Source organism: Panulirus ornatus, chromosome 52 (assembly GCF_036320965.1).
Source record: "Panulirus ornatus isolate Po-2019 chromosome 52, ASM3632096v1, whole genome shotgun sequence".
NCBI lineage: Eukaryota > Metazoa > Arthropoda > Malacostraca > Decapoda > Palinuridae > Panulirus > Panulirus ornatus.
In genome coordinates this window covers 9,528,301-9,551,279 of record NC_092275.1, presented here as the reverse complement: position 1 = coordinate 9,551,279, position 22,979 = coordinate 9,528,301, and the positions used below count along the sequence as shown (strand labels likewise).

The following is a 22,979-nucleotide window of genomic DNA, read 5'->3' as shown; positions in this document are numbered from 1 at the left end:
ATAGGATCAAAGGCTATCAGTTATTTACCCGTTCGGTTGTTGTGGCAAAAGCGACTGAAGTCAACGTGATGCCTTGAGTGCAAGATGGGTAGATGGAGCATTAGGAGGGTGTTGTTATGTTGGTGATTTGCAGGTAGCGATTGGTTGTCATGTCTGTATCTTACTCGTGGTAACACCTACAGAGAGAGAGAGAGAGAGAGAGAGAGAGAGAGAGAGAGAGAGAGAGAGAGAGAGAGAGAGAGAGAGAGAGAGAGAGAGAGAGAGAGAGAGAGAGAAACTATTCTCAATAACATATCATTAACCACAAACAACCGTGGAAATTCAAACGTCATTCGGACATGATGATCTGCACAAAATAATAAAAAACAAAAACCTATTTATTTTCTGCCTTATGGCAAATTTTCTACCAATTCATTATCAAATTACAATCTAGTTGCCAATAGGGAGGAGTCTAACTCCCCACAAGGGAGGGTCTGACTCCTCATAAGAAGGATCTGTCTCCCTATAAGAAGGATCTAACTCCCTATAAGAAGGATCTAGCTCTCTAGAAGAAGGATCTAAGTCCCTATAAGAAGGATCTAACTCTCTATAAGAAGGATCTAACTCTCTATAAGAAGGATCTAACTCCCTATAAGAAGGATCTAGCTCTCTATACGGGTAAAATGATCTTGATATATGGTCCCGCTCTCCTTGATGTTTTTCCCTGCAGGAAGGAGACATATAATTGCTTCAGACATCACAGGAATCCCAGCCTTAAATTGTCATCTTTGTTCTCTCTTGTGGTAAGGAGATTAGATTCTGGACGCCTTGATTTGCTTCCTTATTCGCTGTAGTGTATGGGAGTGTAGGGGAGTGGTGCACTGTGCAGTGTATGGGAGTGTATGAGAGTTGTGTCCTGTAGAGTGTATGGGAGTGTATAGGATTAGCGTATTGTGCATTGTATAAGGGAGCATTGGAGTGCATAGTAGTGGTGTGCTGTACAGTGCATGAGAGTGTATGAGAGTACATGGGAGAGTATGGGAGTGTATGGGTGTGTATGGGAGTGTATGGGAGTAGGGACGTTGCAGTGTATGGGGGAATGTGTTATAAGTCGAGGCGTGTGGTTGTGATCCTCCACACACACACACTCGCCTGTGGTCTGTCCTGATGTGTTGCTATGGAGTCTGATGTTATGGAACACATTTAAAAATCTTAATCTTCAGTCCAGGAATTTCTGTTGTTTTTCGCAGAATATGTAAATGTTGATTTTTTTCTGTCTGGTGTTTTTGTTTCTAGAATATAAAAGAAAGAAGGTTTTGTCCTTAATCTATATTCTTCTTCTCTTCATTTTTTTCTATCATTAGCAGAGATAACCACGGAATTAATCTGTTAAAGATAAAAGTTTTGATAATGAGGGAGTTGCTAATGTAGCTTCCTTCCTTCCTTCCTTCCTTCCTTCCTTCCTTCCTTCCTTCCTACCTCCCTTCCTCGTACAACGATCGCTGTGGATTCTTCTTTCAATCTTTCTTCTCTTCAATGAAGAGTCACTGTCTGAGGACACTAGAGCAGGTCAGTTCAATCACTCTTGTAATCTCTCTCTCCCGCTCTTAATGCCTGGCTCTTTGCCTCGCAATTAACCTGATCATGATCCACAAAATGATATTCTATCAAAATAAATATCATTCCGGTCTGTATATTTTGGAGGAAATCTACGTCAGGGTTTGCCAGCCTTGACTTAGGCCCCTGGAGGACCCTAGCCTCTCTTACGTCTGACCCTGACCTATGAAAACATGGAGGTCATCAGTTTCTGGGGAGAGAGGCTCTCACAACCTCTCCCTCCTCCCCCTCTGTCAGCCTCTCACAGGTCGCGTCAGCAGCTTTAAGCCTCTACAGTATGGATCTCAATGGGAACGATGCCTCCTTCAGCGGAAGTTGATTTAGAGGGTGAGCGAGAGAGAGAGAGAGAGAGAGAGAGAGAGAGAGAGAGAGAGAGAGAGAGAGAGAGAGAGAGAGAGAGAGAGAGAGAGAGAGAGAGAGAGAGAGAGAGAGAGAGAGAATGGCTCTAGCCCGCACCTGGACTCACTGGGTTGGTAAAAGCCTCCCTCCTCATGCATTGTGTCTGTTGTAATTACTGGCTCCTTCCATCGGCCGTGGACTTGTTTACTTCTCCCCCAACCTCACGTTCTGAAGAAAATGTTTTTTTCTAGATCTAGTCTCTCTCTCTCTCTCTCTCTCTCTCTCTCTCTCTCTCTCTCTCTCTCTCTCTCTCTCTCTCTCTCTCTCTCTCTCTCTCTCTCTCACAGACACACACAGACATAGACACAGACACAGACAGACACACACACACAGCGGAGCCATGGCTGAATGAAGACTTTTCTCCTGTATGGAGTTCCTTCCTTTTCAAGAAGGTAACACCTTTCTTCTCTGGCACAGTGCACGACCAGACAACAAGAATGAGGCTCCCTGATGTATGGTATAATGTCTGGGGTCCTGAACAATGCGCACACAAATCTATTGTTCAACGCATTTAGTTATGGAGGACGCCAGAGTTTTGATTAATATAGAAATAGATTTAAACGATAGCGTAAATAAGAATGTTTTACAGGTTCTAGTTAAGGACAGGCAAGTAACAGAGACACGTGTATTATTTCCGTAGAATGTAAAAAGTTGACGTCCAACGTGAAATCTGAAATATAGATATGATCCCTAGCCAGGGTCTCTTCCGACTGAAGTAGGGCGCCACGCTTGCGGCCCTTTTATACCTCTTTGGCATCTAGATGACGCCATTACTACGTCAGTAATGACGTAATCAGGGAGGCGGGTTGGAGAGATAGGGTACAGAGGGTCCTGGGGCAGTGGCGATAACGGTTTTGCAACACCTGGACGAAGGTTCTTCATCCTACTTATGGAATGGTAAATTATGGCAGGTAGATGGCAGCAGGTAGCACGGAGAAATTAGATTGCAAAATAGTTGGCTATAAGTAGCCCAGGGAAGGAGAATATAGCGGGTGACTTGCTGTAAGTAGCCTAGGAGTCAGGCGAGAGCACATCTGATCTTAAGTAGCCAGGAGAAGTCCAACATTGCTGGCTATAAGTGGGCTGTAAGTAACTTTTTAAAAGGTCGGAGAAAACCAGGTCTTTCTTTGGTATAACCATTTTTTAAAAGTGATAGAAATACAGTAACATTATGAGTGTCTATCCTTTTACTTTTCCATATATAGAATAATCATGAATTTAGAAGCGATCATAGATCTAACATCGAAGTATATTTTAGAACATGAGGGTTCTAGTCTAATTATGTTCCATCATAGACATAATCTCTTCAGTTGAATGATCAAAGATTATCTTAAATTGAATATATATTGATACGTTAATCATTGATAAGCCTCACTATGCTTACTTTAAACATTTGATCGTATTTCTTTAGCAAGATGATTCATAGCGTTGTTAAGAACAGACATAAACAGATGTAAGATTATGTAAGATTTCTCTACGTCTGAAGTTGACTAGACTTGTTTTTAGGAAGTTGGTGTGCTTCAGCTGGGAAAGTGCTGTGAACTATGGCAGGAAGGTGAAGGAAACTCTCCAACACTTCACCGTATTTCTGTGAAGAGAATTCCCCAAGCGTCCGGTTCTCACGGCTTTCTTCTATCCATGATTTATTCAGCCGGTTCCCGTGGCAATCTTATATCTTCAGTTTGATCAACCGGCTTTACTGTATACTGGATTTATTCAAGCATCTTCTCCCGGCTCTCTTATATATGACATTTATTCAGCCAGGGTTTATCGGTTTTCTTATATTATGGATTTATCCTGTGAACTTCCTCTCATCTTAAACCATCTCCTCTTGTCAATATTCCTTCCCTTAACTATCCTTTTGCTTTAACCATCCATTTCCCTTAACCATTCCATTCCTTTAATCTTCCTTATCCTTAACCAGCCTCCTCCCTTAACCATCACCTTCTGTTAACCATATTGTTTCTTTAAACACCCCCATCCCCATTCATCTTCCCTTAATTTTCCCCTAACTTTTCAATTTTTTCCCCATCTCCTCCCCTTAACTTTCCCTTTATCCATTTTCATTCCCTTAAAGACATCCCAAATCACCTTCACCACCACCTATTACCTCCTCCATCGTTCCCTCTTTCCCATAACTACACCAATATTCCCTCTTTCCCATAATCCCAACCCCCTCAATTTCCCTCATAAATTCCTACCCTCCCTCAACTCCCACAGTAAGACGTGCCTAGCATCTTGTTTGGGTCTCAAAAATGGAATCTTAACGTCTGGCCAGTTGGGTAAAGTGGTCATTTCCTCCCACCAGAACCTTGCTCCCGAGGTGAATTTGCCACAGGATGCCGGGCAGAAGCCACGCTGCCGCTGGCAAGGGCTTCTTTCACAGTTGCCATGACCTGATATGTCACACCCTAGCCAGGATATTACCTTCTGGGAGAGAGAGAGAGAGAGAGAGAGAGAGAGAGAGAGAGAGAGAGAGAGAGAGAGAGAGAGAGAGAGAGAGAGAGAGAGAGAGAGAGAGAGAGAGAGAGAGAGAGAGAGAGAGAGAGAGAGAGAGAGAGAGAGTCCACCTCAGTACAGGATGTGCTTCCATATGCTCATGCTTGTTGGTGGAGGATCTCACGCCTCGATCCTTCCAACCACGGCGGTACGACCCTTGGTATGACGGCCACGCCATGCCAGGGGTCGTATATTTTTGTTCAAGGGTCGTCATATCGTGCGCAAGGGTCGTAAGAACGAACTCGAGGGGTCATAAGAGTCATAACATAGTATTAAAACAGTCGTACCGTCGTGCTCACAGGTCATGTCATCATCCTCAAGGGTCGTACCGTCGTGCTCACAGGTCATGCTACCATACTGAAGGATCGTGCCGTCGTACTCAAAGGTCATGCCATCGTACTTAAAGGGTCGTATCGTCGTGCTCAAGTATGTCATGAAACTTCTCTCACGCAGAACTTCCTGAATCGGCACACCACATTTTCTCCCTCAGTATACTCTTTATTTTCCTCGATATTTGGCCGACCTCATCTTCCAGGGAAGGGTGCAGATGCAGGCCATCCTGCCATCACATAACTCACACAGAAGGCAAGATAATGCCAGTTGCTCCTGGCCAAAATCATGCGGTGATTCGGGTAAACGAGTCTCATGGACCTTAATAAGTATCAGACATTAATCTTTCCTCGCCACGAGAAGCCAAGACACGATATCTTATCCTACATAAGAGATCCCAACGTCTGGTAATACCTTGAAATATAACTAATGACAAGATAAGATAACAAGACTTTCATAATATTACAGAATATGAAAATTATTCAATATGATATTCTAAGGAAATAATGTCTACTTATAAAAGGAGTTCACTGGACTTTTTGAAACAGAATCGATAGAAAACTGGCAGGAAAGAATCAAACAAGAATCAAACAACAGATTCCCAATCCACTTAAGTCTCAATTCCATTCACTACAACTGGTTTACATTAGAGGTTGAAGGACATATTATACAGGGTTCAGCTCTGCTGGTATGGCGTCTTACACGTAAATATTACAAATATTTGATCCATTCTTTCCTCTCTCAACCACGGGATTGATCGAGCTAGCAACATACCCAAACTACACACGTTTCCCCTTCATAAATCTTGTAAACTCTTCCAATATGCCTGTTGAGGAGAGATGGTCCACACACACACACAAATACACACACACACACCATCACTACCTCCCTCTCACTAACTGTCTCTCAGAACAGTTCCCATCTAGATATATATCCTCGTAACGGAGTAACTGTCTTGAGGTGTGGTAACACGTCTTGCAGCTGTAAGATATATGTAGCCAAAATGGTAATTGACTGTTGTACGTATGTATCTAAGTGGTGATTGGCTGTGAGCGAGCAGATGAAGTGTATGGTCTGTTAGATGTAGTGTGAGGTATTAAGCAATGCATTTTTAACATAACTATCTAACCATAGATTGTCTACCACTTCAGCATGTATCTAGCGAATGTTTGATACATACTTTATCCAGTGGCTATCTGAGGCATTGGTACTCATCCTGAGGCTAATGATACATAGAAACGTATCCAGAGGATTTCTGATACATAACTATGTATCCAATGACTGTTTGATACAGGACGGAGTATCCACAGATTGTTAGACTCACTATGTATCTGGTGACTTAAATCCCAAACCATGCATCCGTTGACTGTCATATACATAGACAGTTAACCAGTGAGCTTCCATGCACATAACAAAGTAATTTGCAGAAAGTAGATATACCCAGTGTAGCAGGAATTCTGAAATACGTAATACAGACTGATGCACAGTCTTTCGTAACACAAAGAATAGCTGAAATATAGATAGCTGCTCATACACACACACACACACACACACACACACACACACACACACACATATATATATATATATATATATATATATATATATATATATATATATATATATATATATATATATATATATATATATATATATATATATATATATATACATACATTCATGTTTTATGCACAAATACATTTAAACCTTAGTACAAAGATGAGAGAGAAAATATAATCATAATTTTATCAGAGGAGAACTGGAACCACATTAGGCCGTAAAGTATACAGAGAATACTCAGTTATACACAAAACACAACTACAGCAATAAATACTCGTGGAAATGCGAGAAAGACTGAGTGCAGCACAACACAGGACTGAGTTGGGGTCCTGTTGTATTCCTCCGGCGAATTCATTTTCCTGCTTGTCTCTTTATGAGGCACAGACTGTCTGGATTTCCAGGGGACAAAATGTTGATGAGGTTTATAGAATATTTAATCTTCGGGAGAAGAATGGGTCAACGAATATCCAGAATTCTTGCGTCTTTGGATAGCGAATCACATATTCATAAGACCAAGCAAACAAATTTAGAGGATTTCTGTCATTGCTATTCAACCTGTTCATTACAAGCACACTTGTTTACATGGTTCGGCAGGTGTGAGTGTTAGCTATAGTGGTCAGCTGTATATGGCTATATAAACTATACTAATGGTGTTACCGGACTCCGCCTGCTTGTTATAATACCGCGGGTAATAAACCACCTTCGGTGAGTTGTATCTTCAGGTTACAGTCTTGCTTAAGAGCACAAACATTATACCAATCAGTCTACATATATAATACTAATCATTCCACTTATATTATACCAGTCAGTACACAAACCAGTCAGTTCACACAGCTGATATTTCCACATTCGTTCCTGACAACCTTAAAGTGCTTGAGAAAGCAAATCTGTATCATAATATTTCACACCACAAAGATCTTATCTCTCAGACGCTTAAGCTCTGTAAAGTACAAAGGATTTTCACCACAAGCAAAGCTCCTCTTTCAACCACTTACGCTGGCAAACATTTCACTTTCTGCATAAAAAGAATGTCAGCTTTCAGCATACTTCAACTGAATACAATCCATTTTTTCTCATAAACAACTTTTTCAGCAGTATTACCCGAAAAGTAGTACACACTTTCCACATAGTAGTAAAGCTTTTATTTCAGGAAGTTAAGCTAACGAAATATCATTCAATTTACCTAAAAAAAAATATATATCTAGAAACTCCAGCTGACTTACGAAAATGTACGTTTATCATGAGAAAAGGTTTATCTTATAGCTGCTAAGCTAACTGTGTACCATGCTCTTTCGTAAACAAGATAAATCTTATCTTTCAACAAGGATTTGAGGCTCAATAAACCTGAGTAGGTTTGTAGAAATAGCTTTTCTCTCTCGATAACATATAAGGAAAAAAACCAGGTTTTGGTTTACAGAAAAATTTTTCTTAATTTGCATCACCAAGACGAAGCATGAGTGTTAGCCATGTAGACTATGAGTGTCAGCAATACACATCACTGAGGGTCAGCTGTGTAAATTATAAGTGTCAGCAACATACTAGGCTGAGTGTCAACAACACAAACTCATTAATGTCAGCAACACACAACCATGTGTCAGCAACACACAGTCATGAGCGTCAGTAGCATACAGCATACCATGTTAGCAACAAAAAAATACTGGTTTAGCCTGACTATCCTTGCTGACAATAAGGACGTAAGAAGGAGAGAAAGAAATAGGAAGTGATACGAAGGGACAGAAGGGAATAGGAGTGGACAAGAGGGGATAGGAGGGTGACAGTAGGGGACAAGAGAGGACAAGGAGGTGTTAATAAGCGATGGAAGGAGTAGGAGGACAGGGTATGTCCTCCGACAGGATGTGTGGCAGGATAGGAAGAGGGAGGAATAGAGAGTTGGATGATTGGATGAAATTTGATGAATCATGAATGGATGATGTCACTGTAGTGCTGGGATGTACATTTATATATATCTTTTATATGCCTCCTGCGTATATCTTGCCCACCACAGGAACTAACGCCTGGAACACAAAACAAATATTTATTCATCTAATGTCCACAAGGGTGGTTCGCTGCTCCGCTACCGTTGATAGGGGGGAAATATATGTCTTTCAGAGTAAATGGGAGAGAGAATCTTTGAGTTGCGACATCTGGCAACGAAAATTTCTGAATTCACACCTTCCGCATTGAGACCTCCAGCAGTAAGTTTCAGGACTACACCCACCTATGTCTTATCTAGATCTACATGGGATAGGAACAGAGCGAGCAGTTGCAGGAAAGAGATAAGTACTGCATTATACATCGATGACAAAGTATAGCAGTAATAATGATATAGCACCATATATAGAATAATATAGCTTTATGTATTCAAGATATAGAAACCTACACCATACCCTCAATCTGTTGTGGTCAGTAGTAGACTGTGCCGTGCTCACACAAGGTAAGCTCTTCATGTTGTCACGCTTCATATGACTCTGGTGCAGGCCAGCACACGGCTGGACTGAACACTCGATACACGTCACAGAGAATAAATGGAGCGAGGAATGAATAGCACAGTCAACAAATGGAGTTAGGAATGAATGGAACAGTGAACGATTGGAATGGGGTATAAATGGAACAAAGAATAAATAGAGGAATAAAATGATTATAGAGAGTCAAGTGATTTGGTAAAGAGATTTACATCATCACTCCAAAAGGATCATCCTGTGTTAGGTTTAGGAACACTCGATCAGTTTAAACACAAGTTTTGATTCTCATAGTAGACGTCAACCTACAAACTGCAAACAAACATCATAGAACATAAATAATACTAGTATGATGTGGAAAGATCCAGTAAATATGTTCTTCCGAGTTATTTCTATTCTTCCAATGTTTTTCAAGGCATCCTGGGGCATAATTCCAATATGTATCGACTTTTCAATGTGATGAAAGACAAGTAATCTACAGCATTGCCTTTGTTTCAAATGCCATAGATATTTTTCAAAAGGACTCGAGAGAATTAAAAGAATTGGACACACATACATATGCATACATAAGAAACTGTACATATATCATCAGAAAAATGATGGAGCTTTTAGCCACCTTTCACCCAAATTTACACTCAGAAATCAATGAAAATATCAGAGAACTCTCCTGCAACAGGCCATGACAGCGTGCCAGACTTCCACATAAAATAAGCACACAAGATATTCCACACGTGTGGAAACCTTTGCTCCTGGCGCCATAGAGTTCTTAACTCTATTTCCTCCTATCGTTATCTATATATGTTATCGTCATTATCCAGACTCTTTAAAAACTGATACACAACAAAACCAGCCAAAACATCCCATTTTCACCGACACATCACAGCCTCAAACTTAAAGCATTCCACAACCACAACCACGCTGTATACAACCCCGCACAACACACCCTGGATGGCTGCAACCAACCACACCCCCTTCCCGCACACTACTAGTGGCAATAGACATCAACAAAACATTGGACATCGTCTTATGACATAGTATCACACAAAAGATACGTAACACTAACCTTCAAAAATGACAAAAAAGGTTGACCATTTCAATAGCTCACATCCAAAGCATTTTTCCACAAAAGCCTTATCTATGAAGTTCTCAAGCCGGACAATAAGGTCTCTCCCGGGAGATGTTTATATCCACCAGCCATCTTTAATCTGTCTCTATATGACCTACCTGAACCCCCTGCAAACCACAGCGTGGGAGTTCTTTTATATAAAAACAGTCACAATTACGTCATAGTATCCCAGCACTACATGATCAGGAATATACAACCAGCTTTACATTTCACGGTTAGAACACTGGTTAATTCAAAGCAAAACGTCTGCATCCCTAAAGAAGTCAGTCACCACCATCTTTACTCCTGAAAGACGTGAACTTACAGTAACTTGATCAACTACTTACAGTCAACAAGCTATTCGCTATATTATGACATACGACACACACTACACCCACTCCATCACTCACAGTACATATACGATATTCACTCAGTCAAATACGTCACACATGTGACATCCACTACATCACTCACAGTACATATACGATATTCACTCAGTTACATACGGCACACCTACGACATCCTCTCCTCATATCGCATTTATCAGTACATAGAAAACAAACAAACTGGATGTCCTCAGAACACTCAACGGCACCAGTCAACCACAACAGAGAGTATCACACAGTATTCTCTGCAGATAAGCTATCTGCTCCAGTCTACACAAAGCCTCACCCACCCACCCGGTCACCCCGACATAATCCAATGCTTTAGCAAAGTAAACAGTATCATTTCTACTCTCCTGAATCAGAGCTTCATATATGTTATTGTACTGAGCTAACAATTGGGTCTGTGTACTTTTACCCGGCATGATATAATGTTGGCTTATGCTGATACAATTGTTGTTGGTGGGGGCGTTTCTGATATGTGCTTTTATGATAACTTTTTCGAAGTCTTACTGTGTGTGACGCCAGAGAGAGAGAGAGAGAGAGAGAGAGAGAGAGAGAGAGAGAGAGAGAGAGAGAGAGAGAGAGAGAGAGAGAGAGAGAGAGAGAGAGAGAGAGAGAGAGAGATAAACGCTGTATGGAGGTGAAGGTGTAGCGAAGGAGTTTATTATGAACACAGAATTATTCAAGTTAGGTTCAAAGCAAACCTTCAAGCTGGCTTTGATCCTAACTTGACGAGATTAAGGATGTTATGTTGTTGGCTTTTGCAGTGAAGATGTGGATGTGGTTAAGTAAAGTATACTTGATGCAAAGTGAGCTACGCTAGATTCAAGGACAGATAAACTCAGCTTAGTGAAGAAAAAGGTGTTGTGAAAATGAGGGTATGATGAAGAATAAAGTGAACGCCAAATAATCCAAGCTAAGTTCCAGCATTATTGAAGATGAGGGTTTTGTGGAGATAGGATGACGTGAATACAAGGATGTAATGAAGGTAACGGGGTAGGGAAGATGAAGCTGTGGTGAAGATAAAGTGGTCATGAAGATGAAAGTGTAATGAAATTGAGTTTGTTATGAACTCAAGGTTACAGTAAAGATGAGGGTGTGACAAATATAAAAGGCATGGTGAAAATGAAGGTATAGTTAAGATGTTGGCAAGAGAAAATGAGGGTGCTGTGAATGGTGAGGGTGTAGTAAAGATAACCTTTGAAATGATCTCGCAAGTGATCCAAACTAACTTCGAGGGCAACCAAAGAAACTAATAATACGTATGTTTACGACACCAATTTCTTACCAAAAATAACCATACTGTCGATTTATTTATGTGAAAGATATCGTCCCATCTAAAATTTTCGTCTTAATTCATACCCTTATCCCTCAGGCTCAGGGTACAACCTACATGAGGGGGAGGAACACCTGTTGTAATCAAGATGTAAGGGATTTTCTCAGGTTGCATTAATTATGGATAATTAATCAAAGACTTGGTGATGATTTGGTTCTAATTGAGCTAATTTAGTGGCTGGGTCACGTTTTCCCCGAGACACTGTGAATAACTTTTCCCAATAACTTTGAGAATAGATTTGTTCCTCGTTATAACGTTCGTCTAATACCATTTAAGTTCACACGTAGAATTGAATAGGACAGCACACTTAGAATGATTAATCTTCTTTCTTGCATTCTCTAATTTATTCAGTATTATCTGATCATTAGGTGGGTGCTCAAACATCAATTGTCCACAGAGGCATCATCAGGAATCTACAACAAGAAAAAACTGCGTCACAAAACTTGGATTTGTTGTGTAGAACGTAAACAAAATATAAGAACGCCCAGAAAAAAATAGCACAAAGCACACACAAGTAAAGGAAAAAACTAAAAGCGAAACAAATTCACAATATCATGAAGGGTAGTATGAGTTACAATCTGAATATAACATCAAGAAACAGAAATGAATAGAAACTTACAGTTGGGAAGATACAGAAGAACAATATCAAACGAGGTAGGAATATAGAAAGTTCATCACTAGATACACAAAGTAGGGCCAAATGAGACCATTATCGTTCGGATGTGGAGCTGAGGTTAGGTTGGGCTCGTTTGATTTTCTCTGACTTTCCAAACCCAGGACCGCGTTGGTCAGTGCCGCGTTCCTGCTATCCAGAAATAGCGGACTCGGTAGCTATTGGCGGGTCAATGACGTATCCCATCTATATATATATATATATATATATATATATATATATATATATATATATATATATATATATATATATATATATATATGTATATATATATTTCATTTGTAAAGAGTGAGAGAGGAAAGTTGAGGTACAACAGGATGATGGTGGGTGCGTTTAAGGTGCGTGAGGAGAATTCAAAGTCTGAAATATGTAAAGTTGTTTTGATGTTGAAGAAATTTTCTGAATTCTAACCGTCTTGTGGACCTTCCTGGCGGTCGGTATAGGAATCAATGCCTAGATATCGGTAAGGGAGGTGTGGACAGGGAGGTTTGCTACTACCTCCCCTGTGGAAGAGTTAATGATGTATGAGGCTGCTATGGGTGGGATGTATCGTGGAGGGCAAAAGTATAGCCTCGTATTTATGTGTATAAAATGTAGAGTATATAAACAATGACGGATATATTTTGGGAAAAATTCTTTTAAACGTTGGCAATAAGGTTACTTTCGTCTGGTATCTTATTCTTTACAGAGGCGTTAACAAGATAAAGACTTACAACAATAACAGAATTAAAGTGAATAGAATTTAATCCCTTGATATGGAGGGGGGGGGGGAGAACAGAGATTTTCATTCCCCTTCGTTTGTACATTGTTTGCTCTCTTGTTTGTCCGAGCAGTAACTCAAGAACAGATGAAGATGGGAATCGCCAAACATCGTTGAAAGTTCGAATTGCCTTCCCTGGGACGCGCTAGATTGTCTGAACTTTGTACATGCTTTAGTGTGGTATGGGTGACCACCTTTACTGCTGGTGATTTTGGAATATTAGTTGGATTACTGGCAAGACAAAGAGTCAACTTCTGAACATTGGTATGTCGCGGGCAGTTACTGCTTACGTTGGTTGGTGTGTTGTTAGTTAAGTCAGTGTTAAACAGTTGATCAGCTGAGAGACTGTCGCTTTACTTGCATGGTTGAATCATAACCTGGTTAGATACTGGGGCGTGGTTGATGCTTGGTTGAACAGCTAATTATGAAAATAGATTATCATCTTGTTGTATTGATAAATGTTCAATTTCTTTATTGAGAATAAGGTTGAGAGATTGTAGGCTTTACTAGTTTTGTGGTTATCATTTATTGATTATATCATCAGTTGGTTACTTTACTAGTTTATAACATTGATAGATAACATAGAGACTTAACTAATTATACATCAGTTGTTAAGTGGGTGATTCGTAGGTTAACTTTATAGTTTCTATAATTGTTAGTAGTTGGTTAATTGGGTATTCAATTAAGTGGTCACTTTCTTGACCTATTGTGTAAACAGCAAGATTATCATTTTTGGTGAGAAACGTTAGTCATAACCAATTATGATATGCAATGAATATGCTTTAATTATCTTTCAACGTCTCTCGTAAAGCTTCTCCATTAATTACGACACCATTAAGGAAAAACAGGATAATTTGAGGTTGTTGTTGATATCTAAAGAAGGTTTTAAATCATAAGACAAGGGTTATAATTAAACTTTCTTCTTTATTGTTTATATTCAGGCATATTTTTACGGTGGAACATATCTTAATTAAATTGAATTATCATGTGGTTATTGAGTGAAAGAATAACTCATATCCACTATGAACAATGTTGTTAAAAGTTGGTAAAAACAGATCAAGGAAGCTAGACAATAGTTGCTAGAGTTGCCAAAAGAGATCAAGTGATGTAGACAATAATTTGAGAACTTTAGTCTGGAATTCTTGTTCAGAAAGGTGAATGGAAATACATTTATAAATATTCTTTTCAGAATGGCTGAGGTTGTGGGCGCACTCTAGAACGCAGTGGTGGTGGCCCGGCCGCGGCGCCCGCTCGAACGCATGAGTGTCACCGACAACAAAAGCAATGAAAACAAGAGACCACACAGGTAAGAAACCTTCCGTTTGAACTCCTAGGTTGGAAACCTTCCCCCTGATCTCCACGTTTAGAAACCTTCTCCCTGAACTCCCAGGTTGGAGGCCTTCCATTTGAACTCCCATATGAGAACAATTCCCTTTAGACTTCCAAGAGATCCTTTAGCTTTGAACTCCATGGAGAGAATCAGGCTTCTTATTTTGTAACTCTCAGGTGAAATACCTTTCTTTTGAACGCAAGGGATGAACCTTTATCCATGAACGATCTGTTTAGAAACCTTACCTTTGAACGCCCAGGCTAATAAACTTCTCTATGCACTTGTATCAAGTTAAAAAACTCATCATTAGAGGAATTTCTAAATTCGTAGACGCACTTTTCTGGATATTCATTTCTTATACGCCAAAGTAGAATCAGATCTACAGTTTGTTGTGTTAAATGTTGAAGAAGAACTATTCTAAGGTCTTTACTATCATTAAACTGTGTAGACATTAGCTTAAAAATGTTCTATATATCTATGAAAATACTTATTGTCTAAAATTAGATAATAATTGGATTATAATCAAACTTTTATTATTCTCATTAAATTGCAAATAAGAACATGGCATTATATGTAGTCTACAATGTAAAGGGTGATGGTTAAACTTTGATAAGTTCAAAAGAGGATTTACAAATACGTTTCAGAATACTCTGTAACTGTTTCAGGTTGGTCTCTAGTTTCAGAAAACTTGTGATGTACTTGTTTACATAACTTCTGGTCAAAAGAAGTCATCAGTTTTGGCAACTTTCGTGGTGCATACATACATACATACATACATACATACATACATACATACATACATACATACATACATACATACATACATACATACACACATACATACATACACACATACATACATACATACATACACACATACATACATACACACATACATACATACATACATACATACATACATACATACATACATACATACACACACATACATACACACATACATACATACATACATACACACACATGTGGCGTGTGTTTTCGTAGATCACATGGGCACTCTGGCGGGGAGTGCTGTAGTCGTAGAGGTTGGTGGCTATGACAAAACTCTTCTTTATATTCTTGTAGATCACAAACCTGAGTTGGCCATTGGATTGTGCCCACTCAATGTTGTAGGAGATGATGTCACAAAGTCTCCTTTCATCGTGAGCTGAGGACCTCGGGTCACAGCGGAGGATCTTGTGTGCTCTACTGTACTGGGTAACTGGCTGGTGTGCTGTGGTCTTCATTGATGTGGTTCGGGAGGAAGTGAATCTGCTTTCCTACCACTGCGTTGGAAAATCCGGTGTTGATGAGGGTCTGTTCTTTGCTCTGGGTTTCGTGGTGAGAAACGTCCAAGATGAGAGAGATGATGATGACCTAAAACAGAATATCAACACCGATCCTGGGACTATTACCCATAGGCTGGATAATAACGACTCATTAACGATCGACCATGGGTTAATGATCACATTAACCAAGTGGTAAAGTCCAGTAATTTTCTAGTTAAGAGACTAACGACTAGCTAGGACAAACGAGCCTACCTAGACAACAGCAGGTGAGCTACGACCCAGTGGCGACTAAAGAGGAACTAACGATCCTAACGAGGCTTTTGCGGTTGTTGGTCCCGCAGGCACGGCAGCACGGGGAGCCGGAGGTCCGCCCTCGCCAGGAAACTCAGCCGTGGCTCCGTCCAGGACTCCTCCCACGCCTCCGTCGACGCCCACTCCCAGCACTCCAACAACCCAGCTAAGGTAAGTTCCCACCCACAGCAACCCCACCCACGTGAGTTCCCACTCCAACAACCCAGCTAAGGTAAGTTCCCACCCACAGCAACCCCACCCAGGTGAGTTTCCACTCCAACAACCCCATTCAAGTGAGTTCCCACTCCAGCAACCCCATTCAAGTGAGTTTCCACACCCAGCAACCCCACCTAGTTGAGTTTCCACACCCAGCAACTACCAACTAGTTGAGTTCCTACACCCAGTAGCCCCAACCAGGTGAGTCTCACTCCCAGCGACTCCTCGCAGGCGAATCCTACTCTTAGCAGCGCCACCACAGTAGGTCTCAAGGCCATAGTGAGCGCCTCAGCTACCTTAGGATGTGGGCTGAGTACGGCAAAGACAAATCCTTGGCCCTATGTTTATATAGTATTCTTTCTCCTCTTCCCCTGCTCTCCCTCCTATTCCCCCCTCTCCTTCGTCCATCTCTGCCTCTTCCATCTCTTCTTCCTCCTCCTCCTCCTCCTCCTCTTCCCCCCAACCTTCCTCCTCCTCCTCCTCTTCCCCTTCACCTTCCTCCTGCTCCTCCTCCTCCTCCTCCAGCCCGTTACAACCCCGGGTCTGCAGTTCGTCGCACATTAAGTAAAATCCATAATTCCTTCCGAAGTTCCACTTAAGCCAGCACCAGCACCATTAAAAGCTCAGCTGCCCTTCTCCACCCCCTCAGCTGCCCTGATTCACTCCTTCAGCTGGCATGCTCCATTCCCTCAGCTTCCGTTACTCTACTCCCTCAGCTGTCCTGCTCCACTCCCCCAGCTGTCCTGCTCCACTCAGCCCATTCTCATCCCCTTCCATCATCATTCACACGTTCCTCCCTTTCCATCCATTGTTTCCATCGTGAAGTGGAAACAATGTGTACATTTTTCATACGTCTGTGTATATCTACGTATGATGTTTTATGTACGTCTGTGAGAAACTGACATGTGGCTAATGTCAGTGGAACTCTCATGTGCCATACGAATCCCTGGAACATTAAGGTACGACCTCTGAGGATCGTTCATCTGAGTAGCACGACCCATAACACGGCAGAATGATCCACTGATCCCAACACAACGTCACGACCCAACGTTATGACTCACGCTTTTAAAATACAGGTATGCTAAAGCCACTTTATCGAGAACATCATCTTGATTAGAATGATTAACACAGTCTAGTCAACACGCCTTCTATACAGGTCTACCTCCACTTATGTATGAGCTCTCCTCCTTCTCTTCTTTGGACTTCCTCTTCTTTTTCCTTTACTTCCTCTTCCTCCTTTTTCTATTCTTATTCTTATTCTTTTTCCGGGTCTGCTCCTTCTTTGGTACAAATTTCTATATTTACTGGCATGTTGCTTCTTGCTTAAGTCTTCTGCCATTAAGGGTCAGGTCAAAGGCCACATTATCATAGCCATGGGTCAAAACGATGTATTCCAGGGGTTATGGAAAACACCAAAGAAAACGAGATTAATTTCATGTCCATTTTGTGCGGGGAAACTTTTTCAATCACTTTAGAAGTTTTCCTTTTGTTGTTGTTACTGTGTCCGAGCTCAGGATACATGTCGCTCCTGTGAGAGGATACGTGGTATGGAAGGAGGCAGAAGATCCCTGAAGGTAGGCAAACAACGCTGAAGATGCTGAAGTTCAGAAGTTTGTCGGGAGACGAGCATATGTTTCCTGGGGTAAATTATGATTTGAAGCGACTAAAGGTGAAAAATATTTCTTAAAGTAAACTGATATTGGTTTGAGTACAACTACTTTATACAATTTCTATCATATAATGAAAGAGATTGTGTAACTATGCTTTTAAACAGAAAGTAGAATGACTTTCTTATTGCATTTAGATACTGTATAAAGATCGAAGTAAATCTTTCTATATCTTCAAATCAAAGCTGCATGAAATCCATGAGCCACATAGAGTATTAATGTAGCGTGTGATCTAACAATTATCCTCAGTACCTCCACATATTCAAGTTTTTCTGTATGTTTAATGTATCGAGGTGGCGATGGCTTTCATGACATTAGCAGTTGGTACGTCTATAAAGCAGTCAACCAACCAACCAGCAAAGTTTTACTACCACCAAGCTCTACAGAATCTGAAATAGGGTGTGTGTATACTGGCTGGTGTGTATGTATACATGTGAGTAAGGACATCTTACATGTATTCAATGTTACGAGTGTAAAACTCTCTCTACATAAGACATAAATGGGAAACCTTGTTGTGAACTGACAAGAATTTCAACTAGCAAATCTATCTATAGCAATAGCAACCAGATTATAAAGATTTATATATCAAACATTATTTTCCTGAATTACACGACATTCTAAGACAATACACTCCTCTCTCACTGTATGTACGACCCTCCATCAATCACGTTGTTTGTTGATAATTCATTGTTTGGGGTTTAAGCTAATCAACTGCCAGGATCATTAAGGTCCTCAACGCCAAGTTATAACAATCTAAAAAATCTTCAACAACTTCTTAAGTGTTCAAGATTATTCAAAAATCAAATATACGTTTCCTATATTCATTGCCAGTGTTAATCATACTGGCCAAAATAGTGTAACATAAAGATGCCTACTGATGTGTGCTCAGCAGGATATGCAAATGAATATTCAAATTGAAAACATTATATTTGAGGATACAGAAGTTTTTATGCTGATAGAATATCCTCTTTTCTTGCCTCATGAATTAATCTCATTGATATCATTTCCAAAGGAAAGTATAAAAGATTTATCAAGATCTCATTTATTAGATCACACACTGGCTCAGCAGCTGAGGAAGCCATCAACTCATATTGAGACTATTATCGAGAATGATTCATCAATCAAGTCTGTCTTTTACATATGGACGACATTTTACACATGAAGTCCTTCTCTTGGGATATTTCATTTTAAGACATAACAAATGTCTTTCATATCCTTTTACACTTATTTACAAATGAAATACCTTTTACACATTCTAGTATCTAAAGTATGAGTGATTGTTTACATTTTTGTTTATAAAATGAACGAACTTTTACACCATTTTATGTTTGCTTTTTATCTCATCTTTCTTATTCTCAGTAACTCATCTCCTGTCCTTCTCTCAGTCAATTAAGACCTTTGGTAGTGAGACATTATTATTTTTCTATGGATCCATAAGATAAAGACAGAAAATCATCATTAGTGGCCAGGCACAAAGATTATTAGAGGAACTATAATCATTCCACTCAGTAACATGTAATCTTGACCAACACTTGACGAAGGCACTTGACCTGTGAGGGAAGGTTGTAGGTATAACAGTCACGAAAATACATTTCTTGATGTTTTTTTGAAGAAAATGAGAGTTACATTAAGTTGTTATTCTATATTATTACAGCCATGAGAATGCTATGATTTTTCTTACCTTTAGGATATTATATATAAGTAGCGACACTTTAGAAAGGCAGGTTAGATATTTCGTTACCTGCTTATGTAGAGAGAAAGCGGCGAGAAAGTCTACGGGTTCCGTGCACCGCGTTTCACTTACTTTTTGAAAAAAATTCTTAAAGTGTTCAGTAAAGATATCTTTCTACCTTTGCAGTGATATAAACATTCTACCTTTGCAGTGATATAAGACTTCTACCCTTGCAGTGATATAGTCTTATTCAATCTTATCCAGAAATGCTGGATATTCCCATTTTCTCTCATGCTGGTACGTTCTCTGGTACCTGAGCATGGGTGACTCACGCTTTTGAAATACAGATATACTAAAGTTTAACTACACTCTACTTCATATATATATATATATATATATATATATATATATATATATATATATATATATATATATATATATATATATATATATGAATAGATAGATGGGTAGATAGATAGTTTTTGTTCAAGGGATATAGGAAAAACAATATCGTTAACTGTAAGGATCACAGTCATAAACATAACACACCGGCCAAATATCGAAAGATTCAACTTACAGCTTTGTTTGTGTCTTACCAGTGTACCGTGACCAGGCCGGCGGTAAGCTAATGATTTCTACAAGGCAGAGACCTGGTGAAGCTATGCACAACTTGTTTGTCTGACAGAGAATGGCCAACTGGTAATCTTATGTTTCTACCATTGTGGTCATAAAGTCATAAAGACCGTCAATGTCAAGTTGTAACCAAGAACTTGAAGACCTTGAACACCTGAATAAGGTGCTCAAGATAATTCTACAATCACATACCAACTAAATGTATAACCCTTGACCTAAGCTAACAATGGTTGGTCATTTAGGCTCGAGGTCTACCATCTTCCAGGCTCATTAAGATCGTTAACACAAGAGCTACATCCACCAACTGTAAAACTCCTCAAGGTTCGTACCTCGTGCATAAAGGACTAAAACCATTTTTAGTACAAATTAGATCATCGCGTCTGGAATTTCCACCAGATGTCCAGAATTTTCATCAATAATAGAATGAACAAATGTACAATTCTTCTTCTTGCATGGAATAGAAAGAAGAAATAGTTCAGGTTTCGTGTAAGGGTAAGCAAGGATGCATCAGGTGAGGTGGGGTCATGTGGGTCATTTCTATACTGAGAAGAGACGAATTGTTGAAGAGGTTAAAGAACTTATATTTCCAGCGAAAGTCAGATCTCTAAGGAAAACCTGAATGAAGTTCTAAGATATATCGAAAGATTTTGTCACCGAAAGAATGAGAAAATCCTCTAAAACATGTGTTTGGAGTATTTATGAATATTGTTATGGATGGAATACGTAAGTTTTATAATATAAGACGAGAGATTGTCTTTGAAGAATATATCATTATCTTTTACTATCTCTTCCTCTTCTACCCGTCAATTTGTGAGACAGGTGAATATCTGTAGATATTCCTTATCTCTTATGTTCTTTCTCTCCCTGTCTAACTCTTTCGCATATCGGTAATCAAGCACCAGGAGAACAAGAAGAAGGCAAACTCCTTCTTTCAAATGATATCTCTATCCTCAACTCTTTAATTCCCTCTTCAATCACCGCAAAATCTCATACTTCTATCTATACAAATCTAACGTTATCTAGCAAACAAATAGTGTAGATGGGTGACGACAGAGGCATCTGAAATTACAAAATTATTCCTAATTTCGGGCAAATAAAAGAAACTGAAAAGAAGAGAAACAAAGCGTAAAGATATGGGAAACTTGTGAAGATCTGTTCAGACGTGTCGTTAGGATCTACAGGTGATGCTATCACAAGGATCCTCACCAATGTCTTTTCTTCCGTTTTCCATTTTCTCTATTTTTCGTGCCAAAAACCTATAACCTGAGGTTTAATGATTAATGTTAACCGGATTATCCTCATAAACCATCATTAATATTTTTTTTTCAGTCGGAAAATATCGATGTCTCTCTTAAAATCTATTTGAGTAAGGATAATAATCTATTTTCTCAAGTGATCCAATTTTTGTCGGTAAACAAGGGATTTAAACACCATTTGCAATGTCCTTCCTCACGAGAAGCTTGAACGTCAAGAAAAACAATATGTGGTAACCCGCGTTACCTGTCAGGGTAGTAGCAAGTGGAAGCCGTCAGTGTCTCGCCGACCGCGGGGAGGGATGCACAGACACGCCGCGCAACGCTCCCTCCCCACCAATCATTCGCAACTTCCAGCGGAATTGAGACAAAGTTCGTTATACCGTTGGTGTCTGACGCATGCCCGTGGAGATATCATGACTGCTACCCGGAGATATTGATGAGTCTCATTTGGAGATAGTGTGCTTGTTGGAAAAGATAGAAAAGTTGCTTGCAGAGCAGTACTCTTGTGAGTTATAGCTTCATCTTGATCGGTGGTATTCAGCTAATTATTTGTTATATTACTTATCCATGGCATTCAGACGTGCTGCCGGAACTTGAAGTTTGAGAGAGAAGAGACACTTTTGACGACGTACTTAGACGTAAGTCGGCAACTTAGCGTTTTGTAAGTTGATAGAGCTGTGTTATTGGAAATGGTGATAGACTTGTAGAAATGGACCTTACAAACTTTTTGGTGGAGATAAACTGATTTATGACATACAACGCAATCAATTATTGAAACAATTGGAGCATGATGGTTGATATTAAAAATCTGTAGTAGAATGCAATGAATTTCTTGGTAAAACTGGCCATTGCTTTTCATTTGAAATATACGTATCAATTTCTTATTTACGTACAGAGCTTAGAGTTGTAATCAGGTGAAACTTTGTCAGGTATATATAGGTGAATTGTTAAAGTGAAACTTGATGAGTCTCGCCTTTGAAGCACTGAAATTATAATTCAAAAGGACAGCGCTTTTATTCGAGAATTAAACAAAATATCTAATATTGAAGAAATAAGCTGAAGGCGTTCAACTAAGGCTTTAGCTGGAGGCAAACGACCATCCACAACACATCTGAGGATGAAACTTCTCTGTTCGGCGCAGCCAACTTTGTATATGAACCTTCCTCTGTTCCGTGATCCTTCCTGATAATGATAAAGTCATGCGCTCTGTGTTGGATGAGGATCATTTCTGTCTTGGTGTATGAGGAAGCAACGGTAACCTCTCAGACCAAATAGATTTAAGGAAGTACGTATTCTAGTGGAAGGAAATATAAGGTGACTATCACGTACGAATGATCATATTAATCATATTAAGACATAGCAAAGTGGCAGATTGTAAATGATCATGATGATGATGATGATGATGATGATGATGATAATCATAATGATGATAATAATAATAACAATAATAATAATAATAATATTAATAGTAATAATAATGATAATGATAATAGTGATAATAATTGTAATGACAATGATAATG

General features: G+C 39.6%; 1 protein-coding gene across 1 annotated transcript in view; it reads left to right on the top strand.

Moving 5' to 3' along the window:
- The window catches only part of LOC139765053 (uncharacterized), a 564,355-nt gene that overhangs the window by 121,819 nt on the left and 419,557 nt on the right, over window positions 1-22,979 (top strand). The window contains exons 2-3 of the mRNA XM_071692137.1: window positions 14,293-14,409; window positions 16,064-16,184. Coding sequence (XP_071548238.1) covers window positions 14,363-14,409; window positions 16,064-16,184 — 168 coding nt within the window. The 5' untranslated portion in view covers window positions 14,293-14,362. The remainder of the gene's footprint in view (window positions 1-14,292; window positions 14,410-16,063; window positions 16,185-22,979) is intronic.